We start from the raw sequence: 17,240 nt of genomic DNA on the forward strand, positions 1-17,240 counted from the left end.
ACTGCCATTGTTTGTTTGCTCACAGAAACAAATGTGACCTGTGAAGGTTGGAGAAAAGATGGTTTTCACATGCTTTAAAATGTTTGCTGTATGTACTCTGCAGAGACGCAAATCTCAGAAAGAAAACAAATAACTGCATTGTAAGTGATTAATTCAAATGTATGAAGACCTGAGATAATCACTGGATTACTTGTATATGGCATTGAGTTTTGCAGACACTTTATTTCAAAATCAAATACGCTATTATCAAAATAAATAAGGTGTTGCTTTTTGAGTAATTGATTTTCCTCAACTGTTCGGGGGGGGGAAAAAAAATTATCTGCCTAACAGATAGTAAGATTGAATTTCACATTTAAATTTCAAAGTTGTTCTAATTACCAAAAGTTAAAAAAAAAAAAAAAAAAAAGAGAGACAGGGTTTCGCCACGTTGGCTGATCTCAAAATCCTGGACCCAAGCCTTGGCCTCCCAAAGTGCTGTGATTACAGGCGTGAGCCACCGCACCCAGCCTGCAAAAGTTTTAAATCTAAAATTGGTCTCAGCCCAAGATACAATGTTTTAGAAATCATTCTTGTTTGGATTTTTGTTTTGTTTTGTTTTGTTTTGTTTTTTGAGATGGAGTTTCGCTCTTGTTGCCCAGGCTGGAGTGCAGTGGCGTGATCTCAGCTCACTGCACCCTCTGCCTCCTGGGTTCAAGCGATTCTCCTGCCTCAGCCTCCTGAGTAGCTGGGATATCAGACATCTGCCACAAAGCCCAGCTCATTTTTTGTATTTTTAGTAGAGACAGGGTTTCACCATGTTGGCCAGGCTGGTCTCGACCTCCTGACCTGAGGTGATCCACCCGCCTCGGCCCCCCAAAGCGCTGGGATTACAGGTGTGAGCCACTGCGCCCAGCCTCTTGTTCGAGTTTTTAACAAAGAGAAGACCATACAAGCCATAGACTATAAAGCGATTGATAATTTGGGTTGCGGAAAGGGAGCTTTTCTTTTTCTTTTTTTTTCATCTTTTCAGTAGAAGCAGATTTGCCCAAAACTAATGGCACTTGTGCAGTGTCTGGGAATAGCACAGCATGACAGCACTTTTTAGTTAGGGAGAGAAAGCCCAGTTGCATGTCTATATAAGCTGTCTGTATAAACTGAAAATCCCAAAGCTCAGAAGAAAGGGACTGCTCGCCAAGGCTAAGGTAATTAGTTGTGTTTATTTTCATTATAAATAAATGTTTGTGTCCATGCCTCATTGTGTATGCTCTTATAGAAGGCCACCAAATGACATAATCAAGCCCCCTCCCCAAATCTACATATATCAGACGCTGCTGTAGAGTTTAGACAGTATTTAGTACGCGGTTCCTTCTTTCTAACATTTAAGAAAGTTTACAAAGAAGCAGAATTCTGTTTTCATTATAGGAGGGTTGGTTCTGAATTACCAGTATTTCCAGTTTTAGAAAGAGCAAGTGAGTTAAGATGGGAAAAATAATTTCACCTCTGGCTTTGTCTGCCACTGTAAAGTAAAAACCCTCCAGCAGGAATGGCCCTTGTTCCTTATTTTCTCCCGTCAGTTGATCTTGCTATTTTATCTACAGCAGGACCAAATTCCACTGTGGGCCAATCCTCCCAGGGACCAAAATGGGTCAGTTCTCTTCTAATTTAAGTGGACAGCGGTAGAAACAAAGGTGTCCCAAATCCTACAGGTCAGTGTCACATGCCAAATTATGCCTTTGTCTATACTACAGCAAACTGTCGTATAGAATTCTGATTTCTGGAAGCAACCATAAAGCCTAATCATGAGCGAGCCGGGCGTGGTGGCTCACGCCTGTAATCCCAGCACTTTGGGAGGCCAAGGCAGGCGGATCACCTTAGGTCAGGAGTTCGAGACCAGCCTGGCCAACACGGTGAAACCCTGTCTCTACTAAAAATACAAAAATTAGCCGGGCATGGTGGTGCATGCCTGTAATCCCAGCTACTTGGGAGGCTGAGGCAGGAGAATCGCTTGAACCCAGGAGGCGGAAATTGCAGTGAGCCGAGATCACGCCACTGCACTCCAGCTTGGGTGACAGAGCGAGACTCCGTCTCAAAACAAAACTAAACAAAAACCTACTCATGAGCTGTCACTGATGTCAAAAGCATGGAAAAACGCTGTTTAATAAGTTAACATGAAGATTCTGTCTGTATTTACATTGTCAGGCTATTAATTATCGTCTGCCACACAGAAAAAATAGAGAAAGAAAAAAACAAAATGAGTATGCCAAGTTGCCACAGAGAACCTAATAAACCAAGAGAATAGCAGCTGGACCTAAAACAGCAAAAGCTCACCCCAAAAGTAAGGCCTCCAGAAACACCTCTGGTGGGTAGCCTCTGTAGCCCTGGGCTATGGTATGGAGGCATATCTAGCTCTTTTTTCCTAGAGGACAAGGCCTTTTCAAGATCTTGGGAAGGACAAGATATATTAATTGGCTGGTCACGGTGGCTCACATCTGTAATCCCAGCACTTTGGGAGGTTGAGGCGGGTGGATCACTTGAGGTCAAGAGTTCAAGACCATACTGGCCAACATGGTGAAATCTCGTCTCCACTAAAAATACAAAAGTTAGCCAGGCATGATGGCAGGCACCTGTAATCCCAGCTACTCAGGAGTCTGAGGCAGGAGAATCGCTTGAACCTGGAAGGCAGAGGTTGCACTGAGCCGAAATCATGCCACTGCATTCTAGCCCGGGTGACAGAGCAAGACCCTGTCTCAAAATAAACAAACAACAACAAAAAATGTATATTAATTACCACTCTTCCACAGCTGGGCATGGCGGCTCACGCCTGTAATCCCACCACTTTGGGGGGCTGAGGCGGGCATATCACTTGAGGTCCGAAGTTTGAAACCAGCCTGGCCAACATGGTGAAACCCCGTTTCTACTAAAAATACAAAAATTAGCCAGGTGTGGTGGCACGTCCCAGCTACTCAGGAGGCTGAGGCAGGAGAATTACTGGAGCCTGGATGGAGCGGGGCAGGGCGGGGAGGCAGACGCTGAGGTAAGCCGAGCTCAAGCCACTGCACTCCAGCCTGGGTGACAGAGTGAGACGCTGTCTCAAAAAATAAAAAATAAAAATCACCACCCTTCCTGCGTGGGGGATTTGATATTTGCTCAGATCTCCGAGGCCATGATCAGAAGCCTGGGTCACCTCAGGGAGATGATGGAATAGTCACAGTGGAGGGACTGAATCACTCACTATGAAAATCAGTGTTTACCCACGTGGCTGAAATGTAAAAGAAATCACATCTGGACTAAGGGAAGATAACCTTAAGACCTCCAGTAAACATGCCACAGATTAAAAAAGAATTTCCAGCCTATTTGGGATTCTATGAAAAAAGCATGTGTCCCTGCCCCATCCCTCCCTCCTCTTATCCATCCTACAGATCAGCTAAGTCAGACAAGAAGCCTCCGGCACCCCCTTGGTGGCACAGTGCAGTGATCACACGTTGTCCACTAAATACTTTCTAAACTCCACTCAGCTTTCAGGGCCCTATTATCTGGCCCCTTTTCCCTTCTGGGCTTTCATTCCACACCCTTCAGTAAAAACTCTTTGCTGGGGCTAGGCTGTTCCAACACACCAGCCTCCGAATCTGCCCGGCACAGTCAGAGCAGAGTGGTTAAGTGGTTTTGGAATCTGCTGATCCGGATTTGCATCTTGGGAACAATATTACCTACTTCATAGGGTTGCTGTAACTATTAAAGGTGATAACACACAAAAGGCACCTCTCTGGGCCCTATAATAAAAGCACATAAAGTGTTGGCTGTTATTATTCTCCTTACTTTTGCTGGCATTCCTTGTTTAGACACATCTAAATCCAGCCTCCCCCTAATCTCCCCTTTGACCTCAAGTGACTGCTCCACCTGAACCCTGCAGCTCTCATCCCTTGCACAATTCATTTGGTAGTCACCAAGTTGCCTTGTCTTAACCTTACAGACTTGGCCATAGTAAGCTGACATGTTGCTGGTGCTTGACTTGATTCAAAAGTTAACACGGGAAAGACAAAGCTTTGGACTTGGGAATTTGAGTTGGGTTCATTCCAATCATTTGGGTGAAAATTATTTGAAACTCTCACACTAGGTCATGCAAATACTCCGCCTGTGAGACTGTGTATATTTCTAACTTTATATTGTGCCTGTGGTGCTATACACAGATAAGTATTCCCACCAACTTCAAAAGCAGCTCCCTGCTTGAAGCAGCTCTGTGGGGGCATCAAACAAGAAGAAAAACAGGTTCCACATGTTTGAAGAATCTCATCTAAGTGAGGCGATGTTGAATCTCCTGTGAAAGGACTTTTCCCTTCATTTGTCTCTCTTATTCATATTACATGAATCAATTTACTGTATGCCGAATCATTGTTTTACATATCTTTGATAGCAGTTATTGGTTATCCCTTTATTTATGATTAAATGGAACAATGAACTCAAGGTCCTTCTTCAACATGCAGCCTTTCACTTTTCAGAAGAGACTTACTGGTCCACTTGCTCTCAATTCTGACCTCAAGATATGGTTCCCCACCCCCCATATAGGCAAAAATCAAATCCCAATACTGTGTCCAAACGGTCGCTCTTCAATAACCATTCTTCGAGGATCTCTAGGCTCAAGAGCTATAAAACACGCAGCATATCATAGTTTAAGCAAAGAGGGGCATGTGCCTTGCAATGCACCTATCAGAAAAAGTTGTACAAGTATAGCAGGCTCCTCTCTAGAGGGAGAGATAATGACTCTTTTAAAGCAACCATGACTTCTGTTTCCAACAAGAATTCACATTCAACTCCAGACAAGTAGTTGGGACAAAGCAACAATAATTTAAAAAGCATCAAGTTCCAGATAAGAAAATGGAAACATAACTTCAAGGTCTAAGTATAGGGGGTATCCAAATGGTCAGATAAGTACTTCCTTTTGTAACCAATTGATTGTTTTTGCTAAAACAATCCACCACCAGGCAGTATGAGAGAGTATTTTCTGCTGAGTCCAAAGTTTGTTGCAGGTGCTGTGTGCCTTCCAGTCCCTGGAGGGGCGGCTTACCCTCTGTAACCATGACTTCTTCTTTCTCCTGGCCGTTGAGGTCTCCTTGACCATTCAGGGCTCCTTTCTGGCCATTCAGGTCACCCTCCTGGAGGCTGAGCTCATCTTGCTCAGCTACGCCATTGATGGTGGACAGCTGACCATTCTTCTGTAGGAGCTATGGGAAAGACAGAGCCATAGAAACTTAATTTCGGTCCTCATGACCAAGTCAGAAACAAGGCATTAACTTCCAGCATATAAACCAGTGAAGGAAGAAATACAGAGGAAAGGAAGTTCAAAAACAATGAAGAGTTAAGTCTTATATTTGTCTGAAAGATCCAGCTACCTTACAAGCAGACAAGGCCTTGTAGCTGGGTAAGTGTGCCCACGAGCCATTCATGCACTCATTAATTCATTCATTGGAACACCAGATACATACACTCACCTTTCCAGACCTGTTTCAAATATAACCATGAATAAATCAGATGTTTCCCAGAGCTTTGAGCTTACAAATTACTATGGAAGGCAGACTTAAAAACCTCTTTTTTACTTTAAAATAATAAATAATGTTTCCTTGCGATCAGATGCAGGTTAAGCATAATTGACTGAACAAGTCAGAAGGCAGACTTTCAAACAAATAATTACTAAAGTGAAGCTATGGAAACTGTCATGAAGGAGGCATACATAGAACAAATAACAATAAATAGAGCCCTTGAGAATGAATCAAGTAGGTTTAAAAAAAAAAAAAAAAACCCAGCCCTAACTGAGGCTGGGGGTGTCCAGGACTTCTCTGAGGAAGCAATGGTAAAGCTGAGATCTCATTTCCACAGGCAAGGGCTGTGTGAGAAAAGGATAAACGGGGTGCAGAGAAGGGAGGCCGCTTGGTGCGAAGGCCAGTACTCCCAAGCCCAGCGAGCAAACAAGACACATATAACATGTGCATTTGGGTCATTGGTTTTTCCTTAAAAATATTACTACAGTGGTCATTTGCAATCCTCCCCATAGGATGCCCTGTGCAATCGATGGCATCAGTTTCAAAATCAGCAGGCATGGTCGGGCGCGGTGGCTCATGTTTGTAATCCCAGCACTTTGGGAGGCCGAGGCGGGCAGATCACGAGGAGTTCAAGACCAGCCTAGCCAACATAGTGAAACCCGGTCTCTACTAATAATACAAAAAAATTAGCCAGGCATGGTGGTGCATGCCTGTAGTCCCAGCTACTCGGGAGGCTGAAGCAGGAGAATCACTTGAACCTGGAGGTGGATGTGGGGGGTGGAGGTTGCAGTGAGCAGAGATCGAGCCACAGCACTCCAGCGTGAGGGACAGAGTGAGAAAAACAAAAAACAAAAACAAAAATGAAAAAAACCCACAAAATCAGCAGGCATGTAGGCATGCCTTTGGTCATATAATACTTTTTTTTTTTGAGTTGGAGTCTCACTCTGTCACCCAGGCTGAAGTGCAGTGGCGTGATCTTGGTTCACTGCAACCTCCACTTCCCAGGTTCAAGTGATCCTCCTGCCTCAGCCTCCCACATAGCAGGGATTACAGGCATGCGCCACCATGCCTGGCTAATTTTTGTATTTTTAGTAGAGACGTGGTTTTGCCATGTTGGCCAGGCTGGTCTCAGACTCCTGACCTCAAGTGATCTGCCCACCTCTCCCTCCCAAAGTGTTAGGATTACAGGCGTGAGCCACTGTGCCCGGCTTGCTCTTGGTCATATTTTTAATCCTGAGAATATAGGTAAAAAAAATTTTAAGCCAATAGAAACAATAACCATTAGGAACCTAAATGTTTCAACAATGTAATATACAACAATGTTATATATACAGACATCTCATTTATCTTAAAACCAACGTAGGCAGCTGCTATTATTTCCATTTTATAATAATGACACTGGGACTCAAAGCAATTCTGGTGGGGTGGGGTTGTCTTGCCCCAGGTCACACAGCTCAGGAATGGGGGCATCGTGGCCCGAAACCAGCTCTTGCCACCAACTATTTCCAGGGTTTTTCTGTTTAAGGCTCTCAACATAAAGATAGGTGCCATGGCCGGGCGTGGTGGCTCATGCCTGTAATCCCAGCACTTTGGGAGGCTGAGGCGGGCGGATCACGAGGTCAGGAGATCGAGACCATCCTGGTTAACATGGTGAAACCCCGTCTCTACTAAAAATACAAAAAATTAGCTGGGCAAGGTGGCGGGCACCTGTAGTCCCAGCTACGCAGGAGGCTGAGGCAGGAGAATGGCATGAACCCCGGAGGGCGGAGCCTGCAGTGAGCCGAGATCACACCACTGCACTCTAGTCTGGGCGACAGCGAGACTCCGTCTCAAAAAAAAAAAAAAAAAGATAGGTGCCATGCTTTGAAGGTCCTGTTACTACCACAATTATAATATGGCTTAAAGGGTATCCCAGGTCTGGAACTGGTCTGGAAAAGGTCTGGTACAGACCTGCATGCTACAAAGCAATCTCAACTCCGCACTCCATCTGACATCATTCCATCCTGCTTCCAGGCCAGTGAATGACTCTGGCCTCACCACTGACTTAGACCCTGAACCCTGAAGGGACAGTGGGTTCAAGACACGCAATCCAGAAGCCTTGAGTTGTGCTAAATTGATTTCACCTGGCTGTTCTCGGCTCCCAGCAAGGCTGTCCTTCAACTGCATGAGCTTCCTCCTGAAATAATACCACTGTAGTTTAATACTTACACTACAGATGGGATTGTTGGCTTCAAAATGCCCATGCTGAGTCCATTTATTAAACAGAATACTCAGATTACATTTCCACTTAAAGTCTTCTCTTACCAAAATATGAAAGATGGGAATTTTAAATGAAACCTAAAGACAAAAGCAGGGGGTAGGGAATGGAGAAGGGGGTAATGTGTCTCCACAAAGCCCGTCAGCAAAAATGTCAGAGTATTTTATTTTTTTTTGAGATGGATTTTTGCTCTTGTCCCCCAGGTTGTAGTCCAATGGCATGATCTTGGCTCACTGCAACATCCGCCTTTTGGGTTCAAGTGATTCTTCTGCCTCAGCCTCCTGAGTAGCTGGGATTACAGGTGCCTGCCACCATGCCCAGCTAATTTTTGTATTTTTAGTGGAGATGGGATTACACCATGTTGGCCAGGCTGGTCTCCAATTCCTGATCTCAGCTGATCCGCCCGCCTCAGCCTCCCAAAGTGCTGGGATTACAGGCATAAGCCACTGCGCCCGGCCAAATGTCAGAGTATTTTAACTAAAAATCATTGAGTATGTACACAGGACTTAGATTTGATTAGTAACAGGAAGAAAAGTTGGAGGAGGAAATTGGCAGGAATCACATATTATCGTGGGCTACATGGTAACCCAGTGAATCTTAAACCTAGAAACTGTTGACATATAAAGTTTCATGATATGGCAAACTAAACAGGGAACATAAAAAAGCCATCTTAATACCTCAATTTCAATGCAATAAACTTTGGTCAATTGTGCCTCTTGTTTAGGAACCAGAACTCTGAAGTTCTATAGAGTTTAGGGTTCTACAACGTACCTAAAATTATTGAAAAAATTCTTATAATCCTTTGTGAATTGTCGAATCCAAGATATCTTTAGCTGGAGCCAAATTGAGTCTCTTTAAACATGAAGACTATAGCACACAGGGACAAATTTCCGTCTACTCTTTTAGAAATGCACTGAGCCGGGCACTGTGATGTGCGCTGTAGTCCCAGCACTTAGGAGACTGAAGCAGGAGGACTGCTTGAGCCCAAAAGTTTGAGGCCAGCCTAGACAACATAGAGAGACCTTCATCTCCAAATAAAAACATCATTTAAAAAAGAGATGTTACACCAGGCGCGGTGGCTCACGCCTGTAATCCCAGCACTTGGGGAGGCCGAGGCAGGCAGATCATGAGGGCAGGAGATGGAGACCATCCTGGCTAACATGGTGAAACCCCGTCTCTACTAAAAATACAAAAAATTAGCCAGGTGTGGTGGTGTGTGCCTGTAATCCCAGCTACTAGGGAGGCTGAGGCAGGAGAATCGCTTGAACCTGGGAGGCGGAGGTTGCAGCAAGCCGAGATCACGCACTCCAGCCTGGGCGACAGAGGGAGACTCCGTCTCTTAAAAAAAAAAAAAAAGAGATGTTACACACGCATAGCAAAGTACATTAGATGATAAAAAGAAGGACCCTTAAAAACTGAAGTCAAATGCTAGACATCCTTATATCCTAAGTATGATAATGAATACATTATGAGATAGTAATTTTCAGTAACCACAGGGTAACTGTCCCTACTTGAGAAAGGCATTAGACACATTATTAACTTCAGTAGAAAACAATTTATGACAGTGACATTACTGAACCTGAGTTTTGAGTCTATTTTACTATGTGAATAGCTTGCGTCCCGCCAGGGTACCCAAGCTTTGACCTCAAGGGTGATGTCTCAGGTGAGCTTTCAGAGCCTATGAGGCACCAACATCCGCACAAAATGGGACTTCATTCCTGGTCAGATTGTCACATTCGGACATGTCCACACTTTTGAAAATCTCACGTGTTGTTAAAGATGGATAATTCCCTTTATTTCACTCCAAATTAAAAGTGTTTTTGTTTTTTCTCCCATCCCCAAACCATCTAAATAATTCATACCATCGTTAAAAATTCAGGGACTTCTGAGAATTATCAATAAGTTAAAGTCACCTCAAATAGAGGAAATCAAACCCACATTCATTTAAGTCTTTTCTGTGTTTTCTACGTGTGTGTATATATATATAGGCACAAACATTCACTTAAAAAATAATGGGGAACACGTGTTATTTTATGACCTGATGGTTTCATACGTTGTGGGTACATTTCTTTATTAATAAACACGCACCTTGCTTAACTTCAATCAGTCTCTCTTTTGCCTGCAACTCGAATGGCCACAGAAGACAGGATTTACACACAGCTCTGCCCAGAGAGACCCTGAAAGATGCAGACACAACATAGCGGCACATGGGATGGGAGGTGGTGGAGCCAGATGGGATTCGGTGGAGTCAGATGGGATTCGAGGGCCACCCATTTCAGGGAGGAAAGTAACATTGGGACTTAACTGTTACCAAACAAGAAGGAAGGAGGAAATGTGTATTTCACTTTTTCCACTCCGAAGCTTCCTCGCATAGCATTATCCATCCACCCCGAACTTAGTTTTATAAATAGTTATTTCTTTCGAGATGAGAACTAGACTTGAAAGACATGCTCCTTACACTTAAACATGGTAAGCACCAGAAAACCTATTTTCCCACTGGATTTGTGCTTCAAAAAGCACAAATGCCTCCTTTGAACAAATCAAAACCCTAAATGTTTTCAAGCTTATATCCTTTGAGTGGGTCAGCCAGAGTTTATTCCCATGAAGTATTACCACATTACAACTAAACAAGCTGTTAAAAAAAAAAAAGACCCTAAAAACCTCAAATGTTTCCAGCAACAGTGTTTTCCTCTCATTTCGGTAAGAACAACAACCAGGAATGTCCAAGTGGTAGCCAAGGCACCACAGAAAAACTAGGAGACTTCTCCATCCACTTCCTTCTCCACAGGAGCCCACAACATGCTGGGGACCTCCTTTGCAGAGTAAGAAACAAGAGTACCAGGCTGTTTAATGAAGTTGTAAAATGACGAGCCCTTGACAGCTGTCAGGATGCCGGGGGCAGAGGAGGTAAGCCAACTAAAGCAACTCTTTTCACTGCAGAAGTGATACTCCCGCATCTACATCCTCACTGGACGACCGGGTGCAAGTGGCCCAGCACTCCTGCAGTTCACACGGTAGACAAGGCTCCAAAGGGGCAATTCGTCCCACCCGGGGCAGTACGACCAAGAAGCAAACCTATAAGTGGCCTTCGTGGGAAGGAACCAGAAGCCAATATAACCAGGACACACCCACAAATGATCAAATGATCAGAATTAAAGATTATCTGGAAGGAATTTTAAATCCCATGACAAAACTTTTGTAAAGAAACCTCTTCACTGTGTTTTATGCTTCAGTCTAAGAGAAAGTGTTTGAAAGTAAATCTTCAAAAATGTCAAACAAACATAAAAAAAAAAAAAACCAGAGTACAAATCAATAAACAATATCCCTGGAAGGCAATTTGGAAATAGGGATAAAATTTTAAATACGCAAACCCATTAGCTACACCATGCCATTCTAATAGATATGGCATTACATATTTATGAGGTGCAGCACATAATAACTTATAAAAGGGTTGGGCGTGGTGCCTCATGCCTATAATTCCGGCACTTTGGGAGGCTGAGGCAGGAGGATGGCTTTAAGCCAGGAGTTCGAGACGAGCCTGGGCAACAAAGTGAAACCCAGTCTCTACAAAAGAAAAACAAATAAGTAATAAATACTTTATAATAGCAAAAAAAAAAAAAAAAACCCTTAAATGTCTATCAGTAGAGGGGAGTAGTTAAATTATGAGACGTCCATGCAATAGACAACATCAAAAGCTATGAGGTAGATTCAGACACACTCATGTGTGAAGATGTCTCTGGCTTAAGGGGGAAAAGAAGCAAGTTGCTGAGAATGATTCTTTTATGTGTTTAAAACCAAACCAAACAAAAATAACCCACTGACAAAGAGGGAGAGGAAGAGGAAAAGGGAGACAGAAAAGGAGTCAATGTCTGTGTGAGCATTGTTTTCAAAGTCTGGAACAATATGTACCAAATCTTTAATAATGGCTACCTCTATGGCATTGTTGTTGTTTGGTTTTATCTTTTTAGAGGGAAATTGGGAGAACAGACACGGTTTCCTTTTTACTCACTTTATCATTGTAAAAGTGAAAACACATTGAACCCTAAAACTCATAGCTTCTTAGGCTTCAAGCATGTTAATAACCTGGCTTGCCAGGGTTCATAAATCTTTTTTTTTTTTTTTTTTGAGACGGAGTCTCGCTCTGTCGCCCAGGCCGGAGTGCAGTGGCGCAATCTCGGCTCACTGCAAGCTCCGCCTCCCGGGTTCAAGTGATTCTCCTGCCTCAGCCTCCCAAGTAGTTGGGATCATAGTCAAGTGCCACCACGCCTGGCTAATTTTTTTGCATTTTTAGTAGAGATGGGGTTTCACCATGTTGGTCAGGTTGGTCTCGAACTCCTGACCTTAAATGATCCACCCACGTTGGCTTCCCAAAGTGTTGGGATTACAGGCGTAAGCCACCTCGCCCGGCCAAGAATTCATTTTTATATACCTCAAAGAATATTTGAAACATCACCAGGAACATATTAAGTTCTTAATAAGTCAACTATTAACATAAATTTTAGCTGTCTTTGTCATACTATTTGTTCTCAATAATTGTGGTCTTGGGAATTACTTGTTCCATGCCTGCGTTCCTCTCTAAAATGAAAGCTCTGGGAGTTATTACCTGTGTTCTTCCTGCTCTGCACTCAACAACAACACCTGGCAAATGGCAAAGGTGTCTAATCTTTCTGATTTTAGAGGACTGGGCAGGACAAAGGGGGTAAAGGTGGTTTATCTAAAGGTCTAAATGGAGGAGGGACGCCTGTAATTTTTCTTTTCTTTTCTTTTTTAAACTATAGAAGGCATGGGGGAAACAGAAGACAGCACAGCACATACAAGGTCTTGGTTAGAGTCCAAGCTCCTCTCAGCTATGGAATTTTACCTCTGAGCTCATCTTCCCGGTTACAAACTGAGACTAATACTATCTCTGTTTTTGGATTGTGTGAGATTCAAATGAAATCATAGTGGGGGAAATTCTCTTTCTAAATAGAAAAGCACTCAGCAGCCATTTTATGAGACTTGGTCCATTTGATCAAATCAAGGTCCATGTGCTATCCCAGTACTTTCCAGCCCTTATCTCACACTATGGTCACCTTTTATAAATGGTCCTCATGTTTCTGTTAAGGAGGGTTTCAAAGGAGGCAGCACTTGGTTTGAGTCTGAGATGTGAAATGACAAGGGAATCCAACAAAACTAGACACAGCTCGGTAGAGGCGACACATCTCACTACATCCCAGGACACACATTCACACGGGGCTGCACCTCAAGACACGGGTACGGCTACAGGTAACATGGCCATAGCCTTGAAATCACAGATTTGCTCACAGGAAGAGAAAAGAGGACATAGTAGCCTTTTTTTTTTTGAGACAAAGTTGCGCTCTGTCCCCCAGGCTGGAGTACAGTGGCACGATCTTGGCTCACTGCAACCTCCATTTCCTGGGTTCAAGCGATTCTCCTGCCTCAGCCTCCTGAGTAGCTGGGATTACAGATGCGCACCACCACACCCGGCTAATTTTTGTATTTTTAGTAGAGATGGTTTCATCACGTTGGTCAGGCTGGTCTCAAACTCCTGACCTCATGATCCACCCGCCTCGGCCTCCCAAAGTGCTGGGATTACAGGTGTGAGCCACTGCGCCTGGCCCATAGCAGCCTTTTTTTCCCTGAGGTTCCTGGTTGGTTCAGATCCTCGGGCTGTGAGGGCAAGTGATCCTGCCCCCACAACACACACACACACACACACACACACACACACACACACACACACACCCAGAGCTGTGTGGTGTGTATCAGTGAGCCCACCCGTCAATGTAACTCAAAGAGCTATCATTAAGACTGATGATTTATTTCATACAAGTCAATAGCTATAGCTCCAATTGGTGTATTCGCTCTAAAATTAAATACTTCAAACAGCAATCCAGACTGGCAAAAAAAAAAAAAAAAACTTTTATTTCAACCTAGGCATACAATGTATTTTCCAATGTATATTTAAATTTCCAGAAGTAGGCTGAAAATAAGATGGAGGCTAAATGCAGAAATGGATTATTCCGTTGGTGATCCAGATTTATGAGAAGTTTAGATGAACAATAGCCCTAATTTTTGTGAGGGAACTGGATCGAATTCTTTAGTCTCTCCATTCCTTCCCCGACAGTCATGCTTTCCAAGAAGTTCAGCCTGAAGATGCTGCATCTCAGTTGCAGGCTTGAGTGCAGGCTAGAGTGAGTGCAGTGGCGTGATCTTGGCTCACTGCAACCTCCGCCTCCCGGGGTCAAGCGATTCCCCTGTCTCAGCCTCCTGAGTAGCTGGGATTACAGGCATGTGCCACCACACCTGGCTAATTTTTGTATTTTTAGTAAAGATGCGGTTTCGCCACATTGGCCAGGCTGGTCTCAAGCTCCTGACCTCAGGTGATCCGCCCACCTCAGCCTCCTAAGGTGTTGGGATTTCAGGCGTGAGCCACCCCACCTGGCCAATGTGATTTTTAATTACCTCAAGATATATAGTAAGCACTGCTAAGGCAATCAGGAATATACGTTTATATTCCATGAATTTAAAAAAAGATTTAAGGCAATCTGCAAAAGAAAAATATGAGGAGGCCTTTTAACCCGCAAGGTTTTTAAAAGAAAATGAACGGCTTATCGGGTTTCAGAGCTATTACCAAAGCATAGAATCAAAAGCTCTCTCCAACCACATGAAATTGAGAAGAGGATGCATCCCGGGGTGGGCGTGATTGTAGTGATCTCTAAAATTAAGAAGCCCTTATCTCTGAGAAAGTGGCCTCCAGAGCTCTCTTCCTGCTGCCAGTTTTCCTCAGGGAAGAGGCAGCAGATCCTCTTGAGGGTGGCAGCAGGTCCCAGGTCTTAACCTACAGATGCTATGAAGCCTCTGATCTTTAAATAAAGCCACTGCTGGTTTTAAATTTCATGATATTTCTTTCCACCCATATATTCAGCAAAACGAAACCAACAAGCCAAAAAAGTCCCCTTCCTGCTTGGTGGCGTCACTTTAAGCTCGACTGAGTTCATTTGAAGGACTCAGAAAAGGGGGTGAACATCTCCTCACCATCACCCAGAGTCCCTGTGGCCCCTTCCCTCCAGCTCCACAGGACGAAAACAACAGGGCCCAGCTGTCTGAACCCCATGTGTCCTACGGCACTTTATCCTGCAGGTCTTTATTCCAAGATGGGGTTTACAGCCTACGCTACATCATCCCACCAACTGCCAAGTAAGAGCTATTCACCCGACAGCAACATTTATCCACTTTCAACACCTGATTGGCTTAGACCAGCTTTGTCATGCTGTCACATTCGTTCAACTAATTTAATTTAATCCTAGTGCAAAAATTCTAATTTCTAGAATGCCAATATTAATTTTATTTTGTGTTTGAAACGGCAGTGCTTGCTATTTAAGGAAGGCGGCTGGAACGGTTTCTTTCTCACAGAGCTTGCGGGCCCATGAGTGCTGCTTGGTGAGGGGTATAAATACTAGATAGAGAGTTTCTCGCCACTGTCTACAAATCCTAGATTTTTCTGTTTCTTATCATTTTCAGTAAAATTCATGAAAATGAGTTAACCACAATTTCAGGAGAAATAACCCAAACTCATCTTTGGACATGAGAAAGAATGATTGCTAAGAGAGATCCACTAAAATCATCAGCTGGCTTTTAGCATGCAAAATTAATTCCATTGAACATTAATATTCAAATTGTTGGATGTCTTAGAAAATAATGTATCTCACATTGCTTACGGAAACCCCAAAGGACTGGCCACTACAGGTGAACTCATTTTATCAGGAATGTTGTCTACAAATTAGGCCTCTAAATTCTCGAAGATGGGCATTTATCAAACCGGCATCTGAGCGCATGAGTATCCTGGGTGCATCAACACCAACATACCACGCATTATCTCAGAAGTGCTCTGTGCTCCAGGTTAGCTTGGGAAACTCTGATGTAGACAGAGTTAAGCAGATTTACTCAGAGTTTAAAGACTCCTTAATGTGCATTCTGAACCACTAAGGAGGAAATCACTGCATTTTCTAAAATGAGTTCCTCAAGGAACCCTCTCTGAGTCACATCTACTAACATTCCCCATAACTAAAGACACCACGGATGCATGCAGTATGTTTTAACACACAACACTTCAGTCAAGTATTTCCTACTTTATAAAAAGTTATAGTTGTTTTTAAAAGTATTAAAACTCCCGAGTTCTCTGGGAAAGTATGTTAAAGAAAACAAAGCACTCTAAATCTGGTTAGGTGGGAGATCTACCATGCTGATTTCAGGCAAAGGGAATTTAAAAGATCTCTGCTGGAGATAGGGGCAATAAAAAGCACCACCTACCAATGACAGCAATTCACTGCATGAAGATGGCCTGCCAGAATTCCGTTCTGTGAAATGCCTACCTTGTAATGTTGGCAAACCCCACAGCATTTGGGTCTTAGGACAGAGACGAGCTCATTAAATCCAACTGGAAGAAAAACCTGTGAATCCTAGACCAAGTCTCTGACACAACCAGTATCTTCCTGTGTGGACACTGTGGACAGTAATTACAGTACATGGGGCATCCCTGGCACCCCCACCCCCGGCCCCCAATACCAAGAAATGTGTACCTCCCCTGAGGTGGTGGTGATAACATGCCCGGTTAAGAACCACTACTCAGAGCCTCATAGAACCAGGAAAGAACTCCAGGCTAAACATGATGGCTCACACCTGTAATCCCAGCACTTTGGGAGGCCGAGGTGGGTGGATCATGAGGTCAAGACCATCTTGGCCAACATAGTGAAACCCCGTCTCTACTAAAAATACAAAAATTAGCTGGGCATGGTGGCAGTCGCCTGTAGTCCCAGCTACTTGAGAGGCTGAGGCAGGAGAATTGCTTGAACCTGGGAGGCGGAGGTTGCAGTGAGTCGAGATTGCACCCCTGTGTTCTAGCCTGGCAAAAGAGGAAGACTTCATCTCAAAAAAAAAAAAAAAAAAAAGAAGAAGAAGAAGAAGAAGCACTCTAAGACTGAACCTAAAGAATTTTATTCTTTTTTTTCCCCTAAGGTACCTTAAACCAAGAAAATGCATCTCTACTTAATTATGCTGGATCCATGATACGATCTGTCTAACACAGATCTTAGGCATGTGAGCCATGGTTGCAGTGGGTGTCCACTCAGGGGAGAAGAATATGTAATCCGGCAATTCCAAGGATTCTTGTGTTAAGGACAGGGAACAAGCCCAATACCATGTTACTTACTGTCTCCTTAAGCTTCAGAGGAATACTGGAGTTCCGTGTTTAACAAAAAAGCACCTGACTTCTCTTGATTAGTTATTTAACTTTGGTTAAATAACTAATAAGTAACCAGATCATGTCAAGTTACAGAGCACAGAATACAGACCCCTAGAGCTAGATCTTTATATTCCAGTGTCATGACCTGCATCGTGAATGTCTAAGACAAGTTCCCCACCACCCGCTGCTCTGAGCTGATGCACCTACCAGCTGTCCCAGGCAAATT

The 17,240-nt window shown here is 43.6% G+C and overlaps 1 protein-coding gene across 3 annotated transcripts in view; it reads right to left on the reverse strand.

The window, feature by feature from the left end:
* Positions 1–17,240, reverse strand: part of LOC116463187 (A-kinase anchor protein 12-like) — a 115,247-nt gene that overhangs the window by 46,195 nt on the left and 51,812 nt on the right. For all 3 annotated transcript variants that reach the window (XM_032146186.2, XM_032146185.2, XM_032146187.2), the window contains one exon: positions 5,042–5,198. In XM_032146186.2, the coding sequence (XP_032002077.1) occupies positions 5,042–5,198 (157 nt within the window). The remainder of the gene's footprint in view (positions 1–5,041; positions 5,199–17,240) is intronic.

The sequence above is a fragment of the Hylobates moloch genome, unplaced genomic scaffold (genome assembly GCF_009828535.3).
Source record: "Hylobates moloch isolate HMO894 unplaced genomic scaffold, HMol_V3 SCAFFOLD_28, whole genome shotgun sequence".
Classification (NCBI taxonomy): domain Eukaryota; kingdom Metazoa; phylum Chordata; class Mammalia; order Primates; family Hylobatidae; genus Hylobates; species Hylobates moloch.